At 43.5% G+C, this 25,973-nt stretch overlaps 1 protein-coding gene across 6 annotated transcripts in view; it reads right to left on the reverse strand.

The window, feature by feature from the left end:
- Positions 1-225: 225 nt before the first annotated feature.
- Positions 226-25,973, reverse strand: part of BBS9 (Bardet-Biedl syndrome 9) — a 519,285-nt gene continuing 493,537 nt past the window's right edge. For 5 of the 6 annotated variants that reach the window (XM_045005718.1, XM_045005716.1, XM_045005719.1 and 2 more), the window contains one exon: positions 226-1,633. In XM_045005718.1, the coding sequence (XP_044861653.1) occupies positions 1,593-1,633 (41 nt within the window). In that variant the 3' untranslated portion in view covers positions 226-1,592. Of the gene's footprint in view, positions 1,634-24,468; positions 24,616-25,973 lie in introns of all 6 variants that reach the window. The other variant, XR_006576974.1, reaches the window with a different exon arrangement.

Consider the following 25,973-nt stretch of genomic DNA (forward strand, 5'->3'; position numbering starts at 1 on the left):
ACCCCCTGCCTCACCTCCTACTCCGCCTCTCCCCCGAGAGTGCCGCGTCTCCACTCCTCTGCCTACCTCCCAGCGCTTCCCACCCAGCCGCTGCCAGCTGTTTGGCAGCGTAGCAAGCTCTAGGAGGGAAGGGGAGGAGCGGGAACATGGTGCGCTCAGGGGAGGAGGCAGAGAAGAGGCAGGGCTGGGGTGGGGATTTGGGGAAGGAGTCGGAATAGGGGGTGGAGTTGGGGTGGGGACTTTGGGGAAGGGGTGGAGTCAGGGCAGGGCCAGGGGCAGAGGAGGGGTTGAACACCCACCGGTGGGAGCAGAAGTCAGCACCTATGCCCTGACCGACAGTTTTACCAACAAAAGTGCTAGCATAGAGATAGCCTAAGTCTTTGCTGTCTCTGCTGAGATAGAGAACACAGGTGCCAAGTTTGATGACAGCTTTTGCAATGTGTACACTTGTCCACTAGCAAATAAGCTGAGATCAACAATTCATTTCATATATGCTGCCAAACGGGCTAGAAATTGTACTTTTGTATGATCCATCATGAGGCCAAACCAAAAGGAAGCAGATGTTGGCTGCATATCTTCCACACTTGGAGCCAGGTCTCAATTACTTTCAGACCCTTCCATACATCTTTACATTGACACTGCATTCATGTTACTCTCAGCAATTCATTTATGCGCCTGACATTTCAAAAATCTAGGCCAAGATTTTCAAAGGTGATTTTGGGTGCCTCTATTTTGGGGTTTCCTATTTGTAGACACTTTAACAGGACCTGATTTTCAAAGGGGGTCAAATTTTCTGAAAATCAGATCCCCTTTGAACTGTCTCAGATTGGGTTAGCAAAATTGAATGCACTCATAATCACTAGTCACATCCGAAAATCTTGTCCCTAGCCAGAACAGACTGATTCATAAGAACAACATGTATCAGCATCCTTACTGTGTCAGTAAAAAACACAGTCAGAAGATCCCTGTGTCAGTGCGCTTAGGGTAACTTTATTCACATGACTTATGTAACAGGAAAAGGGAAGGAGCCATTTTGCCCTTGCCATAGCCATATTTTACGCTGTATCTCTTGGGAGCAGATGTAGACATCAGGGAGGAGGGGGATAGAGAAGCCTTGGCGGAGTATCGGCCTTACTTCTTGTGGTGAATTCACCTGTGTGAACATTGTGATTGGTTTGCAGAAGAGGGAAGGAGATAGCGATTTCTTGTCCAAACTGTGACATTATGAGTAAGTGGTAATGTAATCGCAAAGGAAGAAACATACCATGACACAAAGTTTGCTTTTAACTGTGTGTAAATAGTCTTTGATCAGGCAACAGGATCTTTATGACGGGCTGATATTGCAGATTAATAAACATTTGCTACGACAGTTTCATAAGTGGTTAGGCTTTATCCAGAGAATGGATGCTAAGATGAGGAGTTGGCAAGGAAATCTAATCAATTTGATGTGAATAAACTTTTTTGTACAATTAGTGGGACCTTCTACTTCTGAAGGCTCCATTCAGACTAGAATAACATGGATTGGTACAGCTGCATTGTAAATGCTTTTGACATCAGATAGAAAAATCCTCCTGAGAATCCTCTTCAGATTTTCATGGCTTTTCTGCTTCCTCTAGTGCACCCTGCGGAAAATCTAAAGGAGAGAAAGATAAATGAGGATGCTTAAAAATTGGATTATACTTGGCAAGCATACACAATACATTGTTGATTCCACCACAGTTTGGAAAAGTCTTAGTTATACTCGAGGAAATAATTTACTGCATACAACAAACTCTGTGCTAAAAGAATGTTAAAGTTGCAAAAGCAAGCACTCAAAAGTTAGGAAATACCAAAATTAAGGTTGCCTGTGCAAATTAATTTGGCCTTGTTGTGCATATGCATTATGATACAGTCTTAAACTTACATGATCACATACCACTTTGTCCACAGGAAAAATGGCACAAGACACACGTCAAGTAGATATAAAATACTACAAATGGTAGCATTTTATCACCAATTTGCCCAGGTATAAATGCCTACACAAGCTGCAAAGCAGTGGAGAATCAGGCACTTTGTTTATTAATAGAATGCATCTTTTTAAATGGCTATATGTATATTCAAGGCTGACACTTTGCAGAGACTAATATAGCAAACTACTGGTCTTGGAGAAATTTCATTTATGAAGCCTTGTTGATGTTTTTGTTTTAAAACGTCACAAGTACAACAGGAGGCATGTCAAATTTGAATTTGCTCTAAATCCACACCACAGCGAACCTGAAGGAAATCAGAAATCTGGGAGTAAGTGGTCAAAAATTCCCAGACTGAAGTAAATGTGGAAAAAGAGAACAGTGAATAATCAAATTAAAGCCTGTCTAAACACAAACTTGCATGATTTAATTAAACTGGCTTAGTTAAACCACAGCAAACCCGGTGTGGGTTTACTCTTATTTCAGCTTCAAAGTAGTTTATTGTGTTCTAACTTAAAACCAAACTAAACCTGGTTCAAGCCAAAATAAAAATAAATAAATAATTATAATAATGCCTAGCTCTTATATAGCACCTTTCATCCATAGATTCAAAGCACTTTACAAAGGAGGTGAGTATCACTAGCCCCATACAATGGACAGGGAAACTGAGGCACAGAGAAGTTAAATGATTTGCCCAGGAGGCCAGAGTCAGGAACATAACCCAAGCATTGCTTTGTCCACTAAGTCACACTGCCTCCATAACCATGTCCACACAACCTTTTTCACCTGTTTAACTAAACTGGTTTAAAATTACACACCTTCAATTTAATTGGTGTAACTCTGTGCGTAGAGAAGCCCTCAGAGTTTCATTTTGTTAGGTTGGCTATGTCTTTTGGTACTAGGGGATTTTGACATGTCAATGAATGGCTGGGTGTGAGGGCAAGAAATTGAACAAACTTTACTGAGAGCCTTGAGACTGAAGCTGCAAAATGCCTGAAAGGCAAACAGAGAGCAAGAGCTCGGGGATAAGACCATGGTGACACAAAAGACCAAAACTGTGGCTTCTCAGCAAGAGCTTTAATTCCCCAAGGAGCTGTGAGGTTTCCCCTCACCAAATTGCCTATTGTTTAAGAAGTCAATTAAAAATACCATGTTGAGAGCTGATCAGGGTTTACAAAGCTCATCTATAGCATGGTAGCTCCTTTGTTCAAAACTGTTAGCATGCAGCACATGCTGGGGACACACAGGGATCAGCATTAGGCTCTGTCCTAGGTAATGCCCTCATCAGTGATTTAGAAGAGGAAGTGAGCAGCAGGTTAATTATATGTGCAGATTATCAAAAACTGAGATGAGCTGCAGAAACTGGGGAGGAGAAAGAAATACTGCAATGAAGCCTAGAGAGATTAACAAGAGGGACAGAAAAAAAAGTCAGATTTAAATTGAAATACATTTGGGGAATAAACAATCTGAAACACACATGCTTCTGGGAGATAGAGACGCAGCAGCTGAAAGAGACCTTGAGGTAATAGATCACAGCAAATGAAACAAAAGTTTGCAACATGATTTTAGGCCAAAAAGCCCAATGCAATTTAGAACTGCAGAGGCATCGCATCATGGAGCAGGGAGTTAACAGCCTGTTTATGGATGGCTCTGCTGTGATCACATCTGAAATATTGTGTTCAGCTTCAGACAGATATCAAACAATTGCCCGGATCCAAAGTCCATTGAAATCAATGGGAAGACTCCAGGGACTTCAGTGGGCTTTAGAGCAGGCCCTCAAAGAACAACGAATATGACCTGGTGACTGAAAACAGCTTTGGAACAATCTTACAGAGCCTAATTATGCATCTAGTAGATTAGCTCAGAAACAACAAAAGGGTGGATATGGAACTTGATAGTCTATATCTGAAGGGCATAAATAGCATGGAGAGAGTAATTATTTATGTTGGGACAGGAGGGTATAAGTAGTAGTAGTGTCATGCAATTAAGAAATGGAACGTTTAGCTAACTATCAGGGCTTGGCTACACTTACAAGTTGCAGCGCTGGTGGAGGCTTTCCAGCGCTGCAATTACACCCCGTCCACACTTGCAGGGCACAACCAGCGCTGCAACTCCCTGCGCTGGCTGAAAACCCGTCAGGGTTGGGGTATAAGGAGTGCAGCGCTGGTGATCCAGCGCTGCTCAGCAGGTGTGGACACTCACCAGCACTTTAATTGTCCTCCAGGGAATAAGGAGTTATCCCAGAATTCCTGTTCAGCCACTCTGCTCATCAGTTTGCACTCTACTGCTCTTGCCTCAGGTGACCCGCCCTTTAAATGCCCCGGGAATTTTAAAAATCTCCTTCCTGTTTGCTGCAGCCAGGCGTGGAGTGCAATCAGTTAATCTTTACAGGTGACCATGCCTCCATGCGGCAAACGAGCCCCAGCATGGAGCACTGGCGAATTGCAGGACCTCATTAGTGTTTGGGGGGAGGAAGTTGTGCAGTCCCAGCTGCGCTCCAGCCTTAGGAATTACGATATCTTTGAGCAGGTATCAAGGTCCATGCTGGATAGGGGCCATGATCGGGACGCACTACAATGCAGGGTGAAAGTTAAAGAGCTGCGGAGCGCCTATTACAAAGCCCACGAGGGTAATCGCCGATCCGGAGCTGCCCCCACGACCTGCCGTTTTTACAGGGAGATGGACGCGATACTTGGGGGTGACCCCACTGCCAATCCCAGGACCACGATGGACACTTCTGAGCCGGGTGGGGGACAGGAGGAGGAGGCGGAGGTGGAGGCGGCGGCAGGGGGGGGGAGGAATACGCGAGTGACACCCCAGAAGACACCCCAGAGTCCCTTGAGGCATGCAGCCAGGAGCTCTTCTCAAGCCAGGAGGAAAGTACCCAATCGCAGCAGCCAGCAGTTGCAGAAGGACAAGCAGAGCAGCGGGTTACCGGTAAGCGGCTTTTATTTTCTGGGTGGAAATGTTTCTGGAGAGGAAGGGGGGTTCGGGCTGTATGCATGCCAGCCTAGATGTGGAATAGCCCATTGATGTGGTCTATCACGTCGCAGTAATCGTCTGCAGTTATCTCAGCAAAAGTTTCAGCCAGAGCGTGGGCAATATGCCTGCGCAGGTTTATAGGGAGAGCCACTGTTGTCCTTGTCCCAGTCAGGCTAACGCGTCCGCGCCACTGTGCCGCGAGGGGGGGGACCATCGCTGAACACAGGCAACCCGCATAGGGTCCAGGGCGGAATCCACATTGCTGTAGAAGAGCCTCCCGCTGTTCCCTAGTGACTCGCAGCAAGGAGATATCTTCCAGGATTAACTCCTGTGAAAAATGTTGGGAGACTCTTTAGTGAAGCTAGTGATAGAGATAGGGAGATAGTGAAGATCACCCCTGCAGCTGCATCTTCACTCAAACCCTCTATCACTGAAGCTTACCCAAAGCAACCAGCACCCCTCTATCACTCAAGCCCCAATTCTCCCTCTATAAGCACCCCTCACTCACCATTTTGTGGCTTCTGCTGTGTTATGTGTGTGGTAAAAGAATGCTAAAGTGAGGACTGAGAACTCCTTCAGTGTGTGGGAATTTCAGTCTTGAGATAATGAACACAATGCTTCCCTGTTAAATGTTGTCAACAGGGCCGGCTCCAGAGCCCAGTGGGGCAAGCACCCACCTGGGGCGGCCCTTTCCCGGGGGGGGCGGCAGGCTGGGCCGGCGGACCTGCCGCAGTCATGCCTGTGGGAGGTCCACCGGAGCCCCGGGAGCAGCGGACCTGCCGCAGGCATGACTGCAGAGGGGACGCTGGTCCCGCGGCTCGGCTGGACCTCCCGCAGGCATGACTGCGGCAGCTCAACCGGAGCCGCCGGACCAGCGGCTGCGGGAGGTCCAGCCGAGCCGCGCGACAAGCGGACCCTCCGCAGTCATGCCCGCGGGAGGTCCGCTGCTCCCGCAGCTCGGGGGCGCCTCCCGGGCATGACTGCTTGGGGCGGCCAAATTTGTAGAGCCGCCCCTGGTTGTCAATTCTTTTTTTCTAAAGTGACCTTGACTGCTGGACTGACCAGATGTACCACAGCACAGAAGCTGCAGAATTTGAGAAAAAATCCCCGAAAGAGCAAGGAAGACATGCTGAGAACTGTTATTGCTCACTCTGCTAGAGAGAGTAAAAACTTGCAGGAGTGGAGAGAGAAGGAGAGCAGGATCCGCCAGAGGGAAAGCAGGACCCGGCAGAGAAATGCAGTGGCCAAGAGGAAAAGCACAGAGAAGCTGCTAAGCATCCTGTCGCGCCAAGCGGACTCTATCGAGTCACTCGTTGCCATGCAAGCAGAGCACTACCGTGCTACTCCACCCCCCCCCGTCCCAAAGCTTTTTGCCTTGTGCACCAATGTCAGTTCAAACCCCCCTTCCCCAGCATCCAGGTTCTTACCACCACCAGCTGCCTCCAACACCTGTACGTTCACCAACCAGCCCTGATAACTACAACCCTTACCCTCTGCACTCAACCCCCATCACCATGCAGTTTATGCACCCTGAAGTGCAGGATTCATTGCACAGCACTCCAGACAGGACGTATGCAAACTTGTGACTGTGCAGTTCACCAACCCACCCCCCTGCCCTCTTGTGTTCATGAAATGTTGTGTTTCTGTCTGTCAAGGAAGTTTTTTTCTTTTCAATAAAACAATTCTTGGCTTTGAAAACAGTCTTTATTATAGCAGATAGTGAAAGATACCTTAGCCCAGTAAAGAAAGAGGCACTGCAAATCATTTTAGGGATAATAGAATAACAGTGTAAACAGTGCAATTCACTCCCATGCAAGGCAGCAAACATTACTGTTGGCTTTCAGCCTCAAATTCTTCCCTCAAGGCATCCCTAATCCTTGTAGCCCTGTGCTGGGCCTCTCTATTAGCCCTGCTCTCTGGCTGTGCATATTCAGCCTCCAGGACTTGAACCTCAGTGGTCCATGCCTGACTGAATGTTTCACCCTTCCCTTCACAAATATTATGGAGGGTACAGCAAGCGGATATAACCGCGGGGATGCTGCTTTCCCCCAAGTCTAGCTTCCCATACAAGGAACGCCAGCGGGCTTTTAAACGCCCAAAAGCACACTCCACAGTCATTCGGCACCGGCTCAGCCTGTAGTTGAACCGGTCCTTGCTCCTGTCAAGCTTCCCTGTATAGGGTTTTATGAGCCAAGGCAGTAACGGGTACGCGGGGTCTCCAAGGATCACAATGGGCATTTCGACGTCCCCTACTGTGATCTTCCTGTCTGGGAAAAAAGTCCCTGCCTGCATCTTCCTGAACAGGCCACTGTTCCGAAAGATGCGTGCATCATGCACCTTTCCAGGCCAGCCTGTGTAAATGTCAATGAAACGCCCACGGTGATCCACAAGCGCCTGGAGAACCATACAGAAATACCCCTTACGATTAACGTACTCTGATGCCAGGTGGGGGGGGCCAGAATAGGAATATGCGTCCCATCTATCGCCCCTCCACAGTTAGGGAAACCCATTTGTGCAAAGCCATCCACAATGTCCTGCACGCTCCCCAGAGTCACGGTCTTTCTTAGCAGGATGCGATTAATTGCCTTGCAAACTTGCATCAAAACGATTCCAACGGTCGACTTTCCCACTCCAAACTGGTTCCCGACCGACCGGTAGCTGTCTGGAGTTGCCAGCTTCCAGATTGCAATAGCCACCTGCTTTTCCACTGTCAGGGCAGCTCTCAATCTTGTGTCCTTGCGCCGCAGGGTGGGGGCGAGCTCAGCACACAGTCCCATGAAAGTGGCTTTTCTCATACGAAAGTTCTGCAGCCACTGCTCGTCATCCCAGACTTCCATGACGATGTGATCCCACCACTCAGTGCTTGTTTCCCGAGCCCAAAAGCGGCGTTCAACGGTGCTGAGCATTTCCGTGAATGCCACAAGCACTGTAGTGTCACACGCGGCAGGCAAATCCATATCGATATCTTCGTCAGACTCCTCACTGTCACTTTGGAGCTGAAGGAATAGCTCGACTGCCAAACGTGTTGTGCTGGCGACACTCATCAGCACAGTCCTCAGCAGCTCGGGCTCCATTTCCCACAGAAATCGCGATTCACACACAGAGCAGAAAGACACTCACAATGGCGCCAAACGTTGCCGGAAAGACAGAATGCTGGGATGTGAAGCGATGCACCACGGGGCGTTGGAACAGGAAGCGGAATGACCCACACACTTCCTTCCCCTTCCCACAATACTCAGCACCAAAACGGCGCCAAAACGGGACGAGGTGCTCTGTGGGATAGCTGCCCACAATGCACCTCTCAATACAGCGCTGGAAAGTGCTGCAAGTGTGCCCACACTGCAGCGCTGGTAGCTGTCAGTGTGGCCACACTCCAGCGCTGGCCCTACACAGCTGCATGACCAGCGCTGTAACTCCCAGCGCTGCAACTTGTAAGTGTAGCCAAGCCCTCAGAAAAAACTTCTTGACAGTGAGATATTGTAGCCTTCAGAATAGTTCCCCAAGGGAAAAGAATCATCATTTAAACATTTTAAATTCGACTGGACAGAAAACCTAAACGCCTAAGTTTTCAAATGAGAATAATAATTGTGAGTGCCCAACTTAAGACACTTTAAAAGTGCCTGATTTTTCAGAAAGTGCTGAGCACCTATCCTCTGAAAAATCAGGCTCCTCTAATAGGTCTCTATTTCAGCAACCAGAATTTGAGTCCTGCAAAATCATTAGATACTTCTGAAGATGCCGGCCAGAAAATGTCTGACTGTAGGGGACAGGTCTACTGGCAGGGAGATGGACTGAATGACTTAATGCATCTTTTTCTTTGTGTCTTGACTGATTCTGTTCACCGATTCTGTGCTAAAAATGGAAAATTAATCGTTATTTGGGAAATAAAGTAACACCCAAGAGTCTCAATAACTACGTATATTTTCATGACATTGATTTCTTCATGTTGTTATTTCTAAAATCGGCCATGATAAAAAATAGTGTTAATGATAAACAATGTAAATTCCTGAAATATATAGTAGATTATCCCAGACAAAGGTGTTAGTCTTTTCTGATATAATTATAGGTTTGCAGAACAAAGGAAATTCAGTGGGCACAATTTATCTTGATTTCACATACCTTTTTGACACAGCACCAAATACAAATTTAAAGAACTTAGATGCTGTCTGACTAAAAGTATCATGGAATAAGTAAATTATGGGTGATATGCATTTAGGTATGAGGTGTAAATGATGTCTGGTATTAAATTGTGCAACCATCTCATGGAATGATATATAAAGATGTGTCCTTCAACAATGAGTCTTGCAAGCTATGACATACACTTTTCTATGTGCAGTATTAATTAACCTGAAGAACCATGTAACATGCACATTGATTAAATCGACATATGATAAATTATGGTACAATGGATAATTAATATCTGGGAGGTTAATCATCAGCATGCTCTGGCAAGCTTATGCAGAAACACAAATAAATATGTTGTAAGATTTAAAATACTGATTCTCTAGTTCATTTAGAAAGAGTCCCCCACCTGGATCAAGTCTTTTTCCACCCTCCCAGTCCCCGGGCCACTGCATGGTTCTCAAAATGTTTCATTCTGCAGACCACCAAGAAAGCATCCGTGGACCACCAATCTCCCACAAAAACAGTCTGCAAACATTGTCATGGATAAATTTACATTAACTCACCTACAAAGATTAACAATCTACATAGCTACGAACTGGAAAACCCTTACTTAGAAAACAGGAATGATGAAATTCACCTCTGTGCTGTGCCAGCACTAAATCCTCAAAATAGGGCTTAACCATGGGAGTGATTTAAGTCGGAGCATAGACCATGTGCTGGTGATTTTCACCTTAAAGGAGTACACTGGGAGTTCCAGTTATCAAAAACTGAATATAAATAATGTGTAAGAGATGCCATCATCAGCTGCTCAATGACAGTCCTGAAACCCATTTTTTGCATTTGACAACTAGAAAATGTCCCCACAATGTTCACACTGTTCTCTAGATCAGGGGCAGGCAACCTTTTTGGGCTGAGGGCCGCATCAGATTTTGGAAATTGTATGGAGGGCCAGTTAGGGGAGAGGGTTGTGGCCCAGACCCCACCCCCTATCCACCCTCCCCCTGGGACTCCTGCCCCATCCAACCCCCCTGCTCCCTGATGGCCCCCCACCGGGATCCCTGCCCCATCCAATCACCCCTTCTCCCTGTCCCCTGACTGCCTCCAGAACCCCTACCCCTAACTGCCCCCTGCCACCCCATCCAACCTCATCTCTCATTCCTGACTGCCCCCCCGGGACCCTGACCCTATTCAACCCCCTTGTTCCCCGCCCTCTTATTGCCCCGACCCCTATCCACACCCCCGCCCCGACCACCCTCCAAACTCCCCTGCCCTCTATCCAAACCCCCCGCTAACAGCCCCCTTACCGCACTGCCTGGAGCACCGGTGGCTGGCGGTGCTACAGCCGCACCACCTGGCTGGAGCCAGCCATGCTGTCACCACCGCGCAGCACAGAGCACCAGGTCAGGCTGGGCTCTGCAGCTGCGCTGCCCCAGGAGCTCACAGCCCCACCACCCAGAGCATTGCGCCGGCAGCGGGGCAAGCTGAGGCTGCGGGGGAGGGGGAACAGCGGGGTGAGGCCCAGGGCTAGCCTCCCGGGCCAGGAGCTCAGGTGCTGGGCAGGAGGGTCCCGCGGGCTGTATGTTCTAGATATTTCATATACAAGCAAGTATTCAGAATACCGCAGTTATGTTTAATTCACCATCAACTGAAACATTGTTAAAGGTGGTCATCGATTACAGAGATATCATTTGTAATAATAATAAATCCATTCTTAGAATATGGAGTGCAGTTTTCAGCCCCTCATTACAAAACGACTGAAACATGAGAGAAAGTTCAAAGAAGGGCAAACAAAATGAGAAAAGTGCTCCAGGACATCGGAGAGACTAGGTGGGTGAGGTCCAACAAAAGATATTACCTTACTCACCTTATCTCTTGAAAAGTGCTACAAGACATCTGAAGGATACTTGATAGAATTATTTATATGACTAGTGGGAAAAAAAGCCATTTTAAACCAGTTACAAATACTTGAGGGAGATTGCAGATGGGAGAGGAAAGGACTGTGTCCTGCAGTCATAAATTGGTCAAACAAGGCATAACGGTGCACAAGTTAAGATAGAAACATTCAGGTTAGACATGAGACAACATTTAAGAGTCATGACAATTAGGCAATGGAATAAACTGACTAGTGAGATAGCTGAGTCATCTACATTAGGGGTTTTCAAAGATTCATTAGATGAAATTCTAGTGGAATTATCATAGAAAATGCAGAGGCGTTGGATTGGATGACCTGAGGGGCCTTCTCCAAACCAGGGCCGCCCAGAGGATTCCGGGGGCCCGGGGTCTTCGGCGGCGGGGGGGCCCTTCCGTTCCGGGACCCGCCGCCAAAGTGCCCCGAAGACCCGCGGCGGGACCCCCCGCCGCCGAATTACCGCTGAAGCGGGACCCGCCGCCGAAGCGCAGCCCGGTCTTCGGCGGTAATTCGGTGGCGGGGGGGGTCCCCGCCGCGGGCCTTCCGGGCACTTAGGCGGCGGGTCCCAGAACAGAAGGGGCCCCCTGCCGCCGAAGACCGGGCTGCGCTTCGGCGGCGGCGGGTCCCGCTCCCCCCTCCCCCAGCCCCCGGCCCCCGCTCCCCCCTCCCCCAGCCCCCGGCCCCAGCCTCTTACCGAGCACGTCCCCGGCGGGGCCTGAGCTCCGTCCCGCTCAGAGCCGCGTGGTGAGGGGGCGGGGCTGTGAGCTCCACGCCAAGCGGAGGCAGCTGCCCCGCCCCCTCCCCACGGCGCTCTGAGCGGGCCGGGGCTCAGGCCCCGTTGGAGCTCCCAGCCCCGCCCCGCTCACCACGTGGCTCTGAGCGGGACGGAGCTCAAGCCCCGCCAGAGACGTGCTCGGTAAGGGGCCGGGGCCGGGGCGGGATCGTCTCTGAGCGGGGCGGGGCTCAGGGGCCCCGCCGGAGACGCTGAGGCTCCAGGAGAGGGGCGGAGGCGGGAGCCTCCGCTCTTCTCTTGGGGGCCCCTGCGGAGCCCGGGGCCCGGGGCAAATTGCCCCCTTTGCCCCCCCCTCTGGGCGGCCCTGCTCCAAACCTATCATCTATGCTGTTATGATTCATTCCAAGCAGAATATTTTGGACTCTCGTGAATTACTGGCTGAGTATCCTGGATACTCATGTACATTAGTTTGCTCGTAGCATGCATAAAACTTAGCCAAAAGCTGGTTTGGAAGTGCTTGATCTACAGTATTCAATACTTCCCAACCTCTGTTTCATATGGTGACTCAGAGGCAGGACTGTTATAACAAGAGAACAAAAAGCTATTTTGGTTTTAGATTACATTATAGAAAGGAGACACCACTTCCCCCACACAAAAGGGGAGGGAACACACAATTTCATGGACAGTTTATATACTGCTATTCCTATACCACACATGAATAGCCTTCAAATAAACCAAAGTTTTAAAGTCACTGCTTAACATAAAATATGTAACAGGGGGAAAAGGGCAAATGTACCAAATGACCAAAGTTATAATAGTTATTTTTGCTTCTTTGTTAGCAAGATAAGACTTAGACTTTTCCCAGCACCTTTCAGCCATGCTTGAAATCATCATGATAATTTCCTTCTAAGAACTCCATCCATCTATTGTTCATAATTTTCATTATCATTATAAAACCGTGTGAGCAAAAACTGTAGCTTCCCTTTCCTTAACATGTAATCTTTCTCCCATGGACATGTGCCAAAATGGTGTTTCAGCAAGCCTAAGAAAGTAACAATAATTTGTTAATCCCAAGAAAACTGTGACTGAGTAGCTTGAAGTGCCTAGGGGATTGATATAAATTCATGATTTTTACTGTTATTATGAAGATAGATCATGGTGATGGATAAGACCAAGCTATTTACAAATTGTTTCCTTTACTTCTTTAAGGGAAACGTCTCTAGAAATAGGACTCAGATCTGTGTTCAATACCATATTATGTGGAAGAGCTAATTAAGAGTGAACACCCTCTTTGAGTCACCGATTGATTATAATATTAATTTATAGATATATGTGTGTGTGAGGGCTTTTGCATTTGAAAGGGGTGTGGTACTGGATGAAGGAGCTGGAAGGCAAGACTGCCACATTCACAAAAGAACTATATAATTCAATGAGTTTGTTTTACTTTTGGTTTGGGAAGTGGTAGGAATGAGAGCAAGCTGTTCATTCATCACATTTCTGTCTGTCTTAGGGGACTGGATAGACCATAGTATGGATAACGGGATACAGTGTTTTTCATCTCTTGGTCACTGATTTGAATGCAGCTACTATGGTAGCTGCAGCTAATAGTCATGAATATTTGATATTTGTAGTGTTGTTGTTTCTATCTGTGTTGATCCCAGGATATAAGAGCGACAAGGTGGGTGAGGTAGTACATTTTATTGGCCAACTTCTGTTGGTGACAGACAAGCTTTTGAGCTTGCACAGAGCTCTTCTTCAGGTCTGGGAAAGATTCTCAGAGAGTCAAAGCTTTAAACACAAGATGGAATATATTGTTTAGCATAAGGAGTTAGCACATATTGCAAGAGAACATCCAAGGTGAAATGGCCAGTTAACACCTTTGCAGTTGTAGGACAAAGGAGGGTTAAGGGGTTACAGACTGTTAAAATGAGCCATAAAGCCAGCCAGCCATAAGCTTGTAGCTAGATACTCTGCTTAACAAGTGGGCCACCACATTGGTATGATTAGACTGCCATCACAGGTATGATTGCAGCAAATGTAGACACACCTTAACTATCTTTAATCTAGGTAGCACGAGCAAGTACCAATAGCAACGAAGCTGCAACACCATAGGATTTAGAATGGGCCAGCCACCCATGTAGCTACCCAGGGTTCCAGGTGGGCTTTTACAGCCAATGCGGCCATAGTTTCACTGCTATTGGTAACCATACTAACAAGATTAAACCTCGCTTAGGTATGTCTAGGTATGTCTACATGTGCTGCAATCACACCTCAGACTGCAGCATACACAACCCCTATATGTTGCCCCAGTTAGAGTGCATTTATAACAATGTGAAGATAACAATGGAATGAATTAGTTGATTAAGGGAAGCAGTAGGTGGGTCATTGCATTTGTGCCTCAAGTAAAGCGAGTTAAAATTTTCCAACTAAATGTTTTTCAAACAAAAATGGCTTTTCAAATAAGCAAAAATGTTGGCTGAAAATTTTCTATCTTCATCAAAGGTATTTGGGCTGTCATCAAAAAGTTCAGTCATCAAAACAAACAAAAATCAGTTTTCAGGGTTTTGATTTTTCAATTAAAACCTGAACATTTTTAAAGAAAATCTGATGGAAAACAAGCAAAACAAAAAAAAATGTTTTCATCCACAGATTTCACAGGGGACCCATATTTAATTTCCAGTTTCATCTAGAACAAATAGTTTTTTCCAAGTTACAAATCCCTCAGAAATGAATACAAAGAGTTTGCATTGGAATGACTGAAAAGCCTTTTGTTTGCTTCCCATGCTGGTATTGTGTATGTTGATATTATTCTGGAGGCTGGTTTATATTGGTATTTAATGTGAGGATAGTCTGGAGCTAATGCTGATTTTAACTGTGTTAAGTGTTGGAAATACACTCAGAGGGGTTATGTAATATGCACGACATAATTCTAAAAACATAAATATGGCCACAAAAACACTACCATCAAACTTCATTACACATTATATTTCATATCCAATACCATTCAGAATTGCTGATAAGCCTTATAAGAAATGTTGTCTAATTAATGAATGGTTATCAGATATAGTAAGGAGGACCACATATGCCTCGATTAGATAGACACAAAGAATAAGACATTTGTAGTGCATAGGTAATTTTGCCTTTTCCTTGGAAGAAGTTATATTATATTAGCTAGCTGACTTCTGTCAATTACTGATTGTTCTGATGGTTTACTGTCTTCACCAAAGGTGTAAGATTGGACATCTAACAATTAACAACTGCTTTGTCTTCCCAGACAAGTGAGCCCTGTGATAGATAGGCAAAACTGCAGGGGTTGGTTACCTTTAGGGCAAGATTTTCCACTATTTTCATATGAATGGCAGCGAAATGAATGCTTCTTATAGAGGCAGCCATCCAGTGCCTGTCTGCAGGAAGAGTCAAGACCCCTTAAGGATATGTGAATTACAGCAGTTTTCCATTATTGGACCAACTTCTGTTGGTGAGAGAAGCATATTTCTCACCCACCTCATGTCTCTAATATCCTGGGACCAACATGGCTACAACAACGCTGCATACAAAAATTTTCCATTCATGGAGGCTGATTGCACTTCAAAAGTGACATTTGAAAACTTATGGCCTCCTTGTTAAAAAGTCTTACAACCCACTTCATCCATCTATGTCTTGCTCTACACTTAAAATTTAGATCGACCTAGCTACATTACTCTGTTGTGAATTTTTCATACTCAGGGGTGTGAGCATCATACTTAAGCCAACCTAGTCCCTGGTGTAGACACGGCTAGATTGATGGAAGAAATCTTCCGCTGACCTAGCTACCGAGCTTGGGGAGGGGGATTACCTACATAGATTGGAAAAATACCTTCTGTCAACATAGGAAGTATCTACACTATGGTATTACAATGTTATAATTGCAGCACCATTGCTGTGGCCACTGTAGTGCCCATAGTGTAGATATGTCCTAAGTATAGGGTTACCATATGTCCAGGTTTTCCAGGCATAGCCTCTTTTTTGAGTTTCCTTTCTCTGTCTGGGTGGATTTTTCAAACAACAGGAAATGTTTGGGGCTTTTGCAGAGCAGGCAAGCTGCAACTCAGAAAGAGCCCCGATTGGTCCACTTCCTGATTGGTCCCGCCTCTGCATCCACAGTTGATTGGTCCCTGCCCCGCCCACCCACCCAGGTCCCAGCCCTGGGGAGGAGTTCCCCCAGGGAAGTGCTGACTGACAGCCGTTGCCGCATCCTGGGCTTGCGCCAGCTGCCCTGCCACCATGACAGGGAGCGTCACTGCCCCCAATGTCCAGTGAGTACCCCCACCACAGGTACCCTCCAGCACCCCCACCTGTACCCCTTGCAGATCCTCCTCTTCTTCTCCCCCCCCCAGCTCTTTCCCCCTCCGGCAGTGTCCTCTTTTTGGGAACCTGAAATATGGTAACCCTACCTAAGGAACTCTTGGCAAGTGGACTGGGATCCTAATTTAAGTCATAATAATGAAGCTATCCTCTTTATATGGATGATATAAATGTCAGGAAAAGCTCTGAATAGGGCTAACTACAATACTTAACATGCAAGTTGTAAACTAGATGAGGCTTTATGTACCATCAACATGGTGACATGTGGAATAACAGGGATCTTGGGGTTTGAGTAAAAACCGAACTAATGAAATTTTGATGAATAGTGAACCCATTAAAAACACATACATACAGTGCAGTCCTGCATTCCTTCTGAACCTGAAATTTCCATGGCCACAAAACAAACTAATGCATGTTTGGCTCCTTGCATAGAGGCATTACCTCCTTCAACAAAGACTTGGCACACTCGCTCTATGCAGTCCTGGTGAAATGGCACCACTCTTCAGTACCACAGGATGTAGACAAATCAGAAGAAATTCAGAAACAAGCAACATAAATGATTGAGTGGCTGAGTTATTAGGAAACACTAAAATGTGTGAGGGGGAAAAATCAAGTAACCGAATAGCAAAGGAAGATCTAGGAATTTAGTATTATGCAAAGGAGTAAGACTAGAAGCAATGAAATTAACACAAGAAAAGGCATATTTAGGTTGCCTAATGTACAAGTACAGTCTCCCACAGGAGGTGGTGATGGAAGCCACATAGTTTGGCACATTTAAAAGCTAGACAGACAAAGTGCCATAATGGAGAGAACAATCCTGCAGTGTCAGGGAGATGGTCAAGATGATCTAACAGGAGATTTCCAGCTCTTACTTCTGTACGTATCATTTAACAGATCTGAGGTGTTACAAATTCCTAAGTGTTTTGTAATATGTACAGAAACATCAGCTTTTGCTTACCAGCAAGTTTTCAGGGAGTGAATACTCTTCAATATGCTGCTCTGTTTAACAATGGTACGTTATAGTGCAAATGCTAAAATCATATTAAAAATTTCCATGGATTCTTCTGGAAATAACATTCAACAGGGCTTTACCATTTGATGTCATTTTTCCTTTGGAATCTTGGGGAGGGTGGGAAGGTTGAGGGAAGGGAGGCTGATTTGGGGAAAATATGTCTAAAAAAATAACAAAGGCAAACTAATACTTGTGTAATATTTTCCCATCCTGAATTTCACACATATACCGTAGCTTAAAAGGAATGAGAAAAATGCTCCAAGACCTTTTTCCAAATGCAATCTTTTGATAAGTTCCAATGTTGGCTTAAAAGCAAAAGAAAAAAAAAGGCACATATTAAAGTAATAGCTGAGAATTCTTCTATACAGACTTTTAAAAAAGGCTCTTTCTATTGTTTTCCAAATACTTTGCCTGGTGGGTTTTTTTGTTTGTTTGTTTGCTTTTTTTATACCATGATTTTTGGCTAAAATCCTATTTTTGCAAATATGAAGGGTGATAGAATTATGCTTTGAAGAACAAAACCAATGACAACACATTTTATATTTTTGCTATCATATTATATCCCCTATTAACGGTATCATAAAAATCAGTCTACTGAAAGACCTAGAGCCTAATTCTCCTTTCACTTACACCACTGAATCACTGATGTAAGTGAGAGGAGAATCAGACTCCTTATTTCTAGCTAAGTCTTGGTGGCAGTGTCCATGCTGCCAATTTCAATATTCACAGTACAACAGCAGTAGGTTACTTAAATATGATGATCCAATTAAGAAGTTTCCAAATCTGTGAGATCCTGGGTTCCTCCTGCAAGGTTCTAAGCACCTTCAGCTCCCATCAAAGCTAACCAGGAGTTGAGGGAGCACAGAGCTTTGCAAGATCAGGCTCATTAGCACTTGCATAAGATTGGCTGAGACAAAAACAACAATTAGCGGAAGCCAATGGGCCTGCACATAAGTCTCGGAATGATGAAAGAAGCATTTTTAAATGCAGCATGGTTTTTCTCAGAGGCACAGGAAACAATAAAAGCTTAGCAGAGTTAGCATGTAGGGGAGCAATATAACTTTTATCATTTTGTGGGCTTTTGTGAGAAATAAGTCCAACTATTATAGAAGGGCTATTGCCCTATTGAGCTAACAAATTCAATGCTTGCAAAATTTCAATAATTATACATTCACAGTTGCTGTGGGACTTCAGTAACAAATGCAGTTTGAATTCAAATATATGTTTTCCACTAACAGCACTGATCAGAATTATCAATACATTTTCTGCCATGAAAAAGAAGCCATTTGGCTAAGTTACAACACTGCCAATTGCCTTGGATCACTGACTTTTTACTGACCAGTAAATAAACCAAGAACAAGAGTAAAGAATTGATTTTTGATGATTATGAACTGTACAGGATTATTTCCTTAGTAAGCAGTAATGTGAATTAAGTATGGAGCCATGTCAGTTCCAGGATATTAGAGAGACAAGGTGGGTGAGGTAATGACTTTTATTGGACCAACTTCTGTTGATGAGAGAGACAAGCTTTCAAGCTTACACAGAACTCTTCTTCTGGTCTGGGAAACTTAATATGTATTACAAGAACCTATAACCCACTAACAACCCCACCACCACAGCTGCTTCACCCCTTCCCCCGCTCCCTTCCCTTCCTCCTTGTGACTGGAGGGGTGTTAACAGGCTATTTCACCTTGTATGGTCCCTGGAAATATGTGTTAACTACTGATGCTAAACAATCTGTTCCATCTTGTATTTAGCTGTGACACTCTGAGGCTATGTCTACACTGCAATTAGACTCCTGCGGTTGGCCCTGCCGGTTGACTCAGACTCAGGCTAAGGGGATGTTTAATTGTGGGTGTAGATGTTCAGCTTCAGGCTGTAGCGTGACCTCTGGGACCTTACCATCTTGCAGGGTCCTAAAGCCTGGGCTCCAGCCCGAGCCTAAATGTCTTCACCGCAAGTAAACAGTGCCTGAGCCCGAGCCCCAGAAGCCTGAGTCAGCTGGCACGAGCCAGCCACAGGTATCTAACTGCAGTGTAGACACAGAATCATAGGACTGGAAGGGACCTTGAGAAGTCATCTAGTCCAGTCCCCTGCACTCCTGGCAGCACTAAGTATTATTATTACTTTGAGTAAATTTCCCAGACCTGAAGAAGAGCTCTATGTAAGCTCGAAAGTTTATCTCTCTTACTGAAGTTGGTCCAATAAAAGATATTATCTCATTGACCTTGTCTTTCTAATAAAGCAAAGGGACAGATTATTTACCAAATACCAGCAAAATGGAACGAACTGGCAACAGAAAACTGTAATTTTGGAAGCAATTAAATAAAATATACTGAAACTCAGGCTTAAGCAGGCCCATTGTTCTTCAATTTCTCAATAAAGCTGCATTTATTTTCAATTTTTTTAGTAGATTTTTGAAAAATCATCATCAGCCTAGGAAGACTAATTAAAATGCCAAATCACTCTGTGGTTAAAATGTCTCAAAACAAACTGTGAAGGAGAAAAAATATGATTCTTAATTCAGGCCTGGATACTGCAAACACTTACAAGCATGCCTAAATTTATGCACGAGTAGTTCCATTAAACTTAAAAAGTCCAACTGGAGAGTGTGTTTGTATTTTTAAAAAATCAGTTAACTAATTTTCTTTTTTTAAATTCTGATATCAACATAACACTAGGAAATCAATTTTTTTGTTTGTTTTTATAAAATTGACAAAGTTGAAAGAACAAAGAGCATCCTTTCAGGTCACAAGTCAAGGCTTCAGTCCTGCAAGTTTGTCCAAGTTTGCCTACCCAGAACGCTGCTGAAATTAGCAAAGCTCTGCATAGGTGCAGGATTCTGCCCAAACAGAGCATCTTACAGGATAGGGGCCTGAGGGCTTAGCTCTACAAACTTTTTAATCTTGTGAGTAAATGTGATTCCCTTATGTGATTTTTAAGTAATGACCCAATTTCAGGGAATTATTCCTAAGCACCTCAGCACTTAAGCATGTTCTCAACTGAAGTGAGTGGGACATAAGCACATTAAAGTGCCATCCTGAGGAAGGATGGATTTAAACATGTGCTTGCTTAAGTGCTGTTCTGTATCAGGGCCTATGCGTTTCTAACTTTAGAGACATTGTTCAGGCCCAAATTTAGATTTGGTACAATAAAGATTTTTAGAAAATCTTTACAACTGGTAATATTTTCATTGCTACCCCCCACCCCAATTTCAGTGATGACAAATAAGAAAAACCCAAAACTAGAACACTAACTTTGAGTTTGGCACAAGAACCACAAAATGTAACAGAGACTAGGAACAAATGCAAACTAACCAGTCTAGATTTATTATCCAAGCAGAATGAAATGCAAACTGCAAACCATGCACAGACAGCGATGAAAGGCAAATTATCTTTTTTAATATTCCTTAAATTTTACAGCACAAAGCAATTTATTAATAATGCACGTAAGGATATGTTCTGGTTTCTTTTCTTTTTTTTAAACTTTAAAAAACTTGATGGTGTCCCTTTAAGAAATACCCACCACATATATTAAGTTGAACACAATATAATTTTGTTTAAAACTTGCGTTCTGTGGGAACTGAGGCTTTTATTTCTCTAAACTGGTCTCAAAGGAATCTTGGGTTTTACATATGGTATTTCAAGTCTCACTGTAGGAGATTTTTACATCAAAATTCACACAGAATTCTAAAGGCTCCATTGGAGTTTCTCAGAGTGACAGTTTAAGAAAAAACGTAACTAGAGCTCTATTGAGACAGAAGACATCACAGCAAAAATGAAATACAAATAGTGTAGATGAAGATTTATCAAAATCTAGCTGGTGGCAGCCCCAATGTATTTAGCCACAAAATCCCCCTACCACTGTTTTGTAATGTGCTAGATGCCACCCTCTCTTTCCCAGAAGCAGTTGCTGTTGCTGTAAAATACAGTATTTTATGTTCCTATTGGAGGAAAGGCATTATACATATGTTAAATATTATAAAGCAAAGTTGTGAGAGTCAGTATTTTAGCCTTTTTAACCCTGAGATTTAATTGTTATTCTAACGACCTGTGAAGATGGAGGGTAAAGAGAAGCAAATAAATCACGTTTTTTGTGATATTATATACATATAAATGACACACAATAAGCATAAAACATAGAAGTAATGTGCAAAGGAGTCACAAATAAGCAGTAACATGAAGCAAAAATTGTATTTACCTATTCAAATTCTTATTTTATTTAGTATCTTCCCTTCCCCCCACCCACCCAATCAGAGAGGCAAAAATATTGAGGTCCATTTGAAATAGGTCCAGAGACTGGCACCTGCTCAGTTTGGCACTAACAGGCCAAAGCATTGCCCTAAAAGACAGGTGAGTTGAGGATTCCCCCCAGCATGGGGAATCTCCTGCTGGCCAACATAGCCAGCTCTGCGTAACTCCCTCAGAACCCTCCTGATGTAGGAGGCATGACAGGAGGAAGCAATTAGGTTCTAAATTATGCTGGAGGATAAACTGACCCCAAACAGTCCCAGGTATCAGCGGAATGCAAAACTGACTTTGTCCCCACTTGACTCAGGAGCAGAACTCTGGTGCAGGAGAAGATTTGGCCCATGTTATTTATAAAGTATTAACAATTTACAAAGCATTTATTAGGGGAGTCTCCAAGAGCCTTTATCATGGGACAGGACACACTGTGTGAGATTTTGTAATTCTAGGGTATGTCTACACAGCCATTGTTAGCCTGCCAGCTCAACCCCCTCTATTGTGAGTCTGTCTACCCAGGCTCGACACTCACTCCCAGTTGAAATGTAGACATACCCTTAGTGCACTGAGCATTTCTTCATACCCCATATCACAATAGTTTAAACTTAAATATAAGAGAAATGATGACAGATACGTGTGTAAGAGGACAAGAGTTATAGCAATAATCTTATGTGCTTTATCAAGTAGGTTTTGCTTGCTTCATGGTAGTTAATTGATTGCTATTATTAGTTATTTAATATTAATATCATAGATACTGCAAAGTTCTACTTCAAAAATACATATCTCATGGCAATGAAATAAATACTTTAAAGGTGGCCTCAAGACACACAAGAAAACACAGTAGACTTGATTCCATGCCCTTGAGTCTTAACCTTCCTCTCTGCCATCAACGGTTAAACTTTATAAACTTGCCCATGAGTGTGGGTCAATGATAGATGCACCAAGCAGCAGCAGAACAGGAGACCAGTTAAGGGAGTATCTGTGTTGCTGTGGTTTCCCTCAAAAGTTCTGTCTTTGGTGATGCTTGTATGGTTGTTGGAGTGCTTCCATTTTGTTTACTTGGGTCATGATCCAATACCCATTGGAATCAATAGGATTTTTTCCTCTAACGTCAACAGGTGCTGGATAGAGACCTATACTCACCAAGTTTATTTCTGGACAAATTAATAATTTTTATTCTTAAATTGACTTTGATTTTTTTATTTCATTTATTTATTTTTTACCTTTTAGCCTTTCATTTGTGCCACAGCACAGAATTCAGCAAGATACAGTAAATAAAAGTAATAGGCCAGGCTTTTCCAGAAGGGGAAAGAGAAGGAGAGAGGAAGGAAGAACTTGTTTTTGGCACGTTCTTATTATGCTATTTTGACCTATTAAGTTTTAAATGAGGATACAGTATCTAGAGCCCTGGATAGGTGCTTTTATAATTGAAAATTATTTAATTCATTTAAAATAATAAAAGGCTTTATCTTATCCACCCTAAAGTGTGGACAGGTTCTCATCTGTCCACACTTCAGCCACAAAACAAGTTTTCCACACTGTTAGCTAGGATAATTTATGTCAGTCAGTGAGTTTTCAAATCATGACACAAACTGGCATTGGCTCCAGGGTGGACCACAAAGCTCAGTGGGATATGAGTCAAATGATGTCATGAGCCAACAGCAGCCTGTAGCTGATTGACTCTGCCTCACCAGTAGGTGTTACTTCAGCCATTAATACAGATTGTTCTATGAACGAGGGGATATGTGTGTCTGCCAAAATACATAATAAATATCCAAGTCAAACTAAAATCTGCCAGATTCTGAAAATATCATAACACCCTGTTCTGTATCTGTAACAGCATCCAAAGCAATGTTTGAGAGAGCTTACTACAACCACACCTGTGTGTGTGTCTGCCACGGAGTTTGGAGTTATTTCATTGATTGCCACTTCACTTAATCATTCAAAGCAATGCTTGGCATTTTGAGTGCTATGATTTAGTGCAGCAACAACAATAATCCAGCCATGGCTTAAACCATTCCCAGCACATCCAAGACTGTTTATTAGCATTGGCTTCTGGTTTACTAGATATTTTCAACACTCTTAATATCGAAGTTCCTCCTCTGGCAGGTCTGAAAAGGCCAAGACTATCTCAAAAGAAGGCCTTATACTTCTCTTACCAGACACTTTATAACTGTGCTCAAACTTAACTGTGTTAATTTACCTTTCCCTCATCCTGAAGCCGATTGAAGTGGAGAATGTTCAGCACCTCTGCAGGGACAATCTGCAGAGCACCTGAGCAAAGGCTGTATGGGAGGAAACTCAACTGCTCCTCCTCAACCTGTGGGTCGGCTGCCATGCAATAATTCCACATTTTTTTATCCCAGCCCATAATCTGAAATATCAGATGCTGCCACATGTCTAAGCAGGCTGTTAGACTTATTGGATCTTTGCCTCCCCCACCCCAACATCTTGTCCTTTGAACCTTGCCATCTGCTAGCATATTCTGGGTAATCATGGAGCCCCTTTCAGGGAAACACAAAGAATGCAGACATCACCCTACATGACCAGTCTTCCACCACACGTAGCCCCTTTGATCGCATGGAAGAGCTTTGGAAGGTTTGTAACACAATGGGTGAAATTCGCCCTCCAAGCCCTTGAATCCACATGATATAAAAACACAAAAGCCTCCAGAGTGTATTTCAAGGTATCCATGCCTTGACAGCCATCCGACATTTCATCACTCATTTATTAAGATTAGACATAGAAAAGAAAATTTCTCCTTTAATAACCTAACATAGACCTCATTCAGTATGGAGAATGATACCACAGAAATGTTAGAGAAAAATTAGCTGGAGATCAAATGGGAAATATGTCCGCGTTGGTTTTCTTACGAAGTTGCTTCATCTTTTTAATTTAATAATGTTCTTTACTAAATGTTTTCACTATGCTCTTATGAAAACTGAACAATGTTTTTGTCTACAAGATACAGTAGGTGACAAGGCAAAGTCATTCAATATTTCTTCTATACATAATATGAAGCAATCGCATTTCTGTGTGAGACATTTGTATTGTAAATGCAATGCTTACAAAAGCATAGCAATTGAAAGCAGGTGGGGTACAGGACCAGGATTTCTCATCCATTCTACCCATATACTTCAGCTCACTAAAAATAATAAAGCCTCTATGCTTACTCAGTCTTGTACTTGTTTTAAAGCTCAGCCACCAAATTGTGCCAAATTATGTGTTGTCCAACTTGGACTGAACTGAGAACACTAAGCCCCTTTTCCTAGTTAACTGTGCTGTATTTATGTGATTTCTGCATTACAAATAGACATTATCTATAAGAAAAGAGAAAAAGCATATTTTTTAAAATGTCAAAACTGCTTCCAATTTTTCTTTCAGTCTTGGTACGAACTTAAAGAATATTATACTTATAATAAAAACTTAAGAACATATATATTTATACACCCACTATAATATATCATCATGTAAGTTGTGCACACAAACACACACACACACACACGTACAGACTACCAAAGTCTATTCTATAGATATTATTTATTTTTTATCTTATAATTGGAAGCCTAATTTTTTTAAATTGCAAACGTTAGATGCTACCATCTTAAATGCTCATTAAAGATAAACAACTCAATAGTAAAACTTTAACTGCATTTGTTTTTTGCTAACTTAAAAACAAGCAGTAGGGGATAAGAGATTGTTTGCAAAATGAAAAGCAAAGAATAATTGTGGTAAAAATGTCTCAGAACAAAAAGAAAGAAGATCAAGCAAGGGGGCACATGTTAATACTAGAGATGGCTGGACTACTGCAAATAAAATAAGAATTTACCCAAACCTTCATACATAACTAGAACTGACCCTTTTTGCATACATGAAAGAGTCCAGTTAATTTTTTCATTATTTTTTATTTTCACTCTCATCTTCTATTCTTGTTTCATTCTGGTGTGAGAAATTAAAATACTGACATACAGTGAGAGAAGCCGGTTTTGCGATATTTCCGACTTGACAGGAAGTAGGACATATAAAAAGTGTCAGGAGAAAGGCTGTTCTTTTGAGTTTTCTTGCTCAGTTTTGCGGATCCAAGAGGCTGGAATAACTTTAAGATAAATAACCATTCTCAGATGATTATCCAGAAGTTTGACTGTCACTGCTTACATTGCCTACAATGTATATGTACTCTCTAAAACTGTATTAGAGGTGTTGGTAAGAGTAAAACTATTCAGAAAATTGTACATTTGTCCCATGGAAAATGTCACCATTTCCCAACTAGTTTCCATTCTGAATTGGAATGGAAAGTCAAAATATTGAAAATTTTAGCAAAAAAAAACTTAGAATGAGTTTCAAATAAAAAATGTCAAAACATAGAATGTAGACTTCTTGATCAAAATGCAGTGCAGGATCAGGCACTAAATGAGCCTATAAGCCTGATTCTCTCCTGCGGAGGCAGGGGGCAACGTCAGGGAGTTGTGAAAAGCTGCTTGATTTTGAGGGCTGGCCCTACCCCTGTCACCACTTAGAGATGCTGCCAGATAATTCTAAATTGCACCAGTTAGGTAGGGTCCTGTGGGGAGAACAGAGGTGCAGATATGGGTCAGACACCGTAACATCTAGTGGAGAGTTCCTTTATGCCAGTGGAATTCTCTGCTGGGAATCTGCAGCCAGCAGAGAATGCTGCCTG

Source organism: Mauremys mutica, chromosome 2, assembly GCF_020497125.1.
Source record: "Mauremys mutica isolate MM-2020 ecotype Southern chromosome 2, ASM2049712v1, whole genome shotgun sequence".
NCBI lineage: Eukaryota > Metazoa > Chordata > Testudines > Geoemydidae > Mauremys > Mauremys mutica.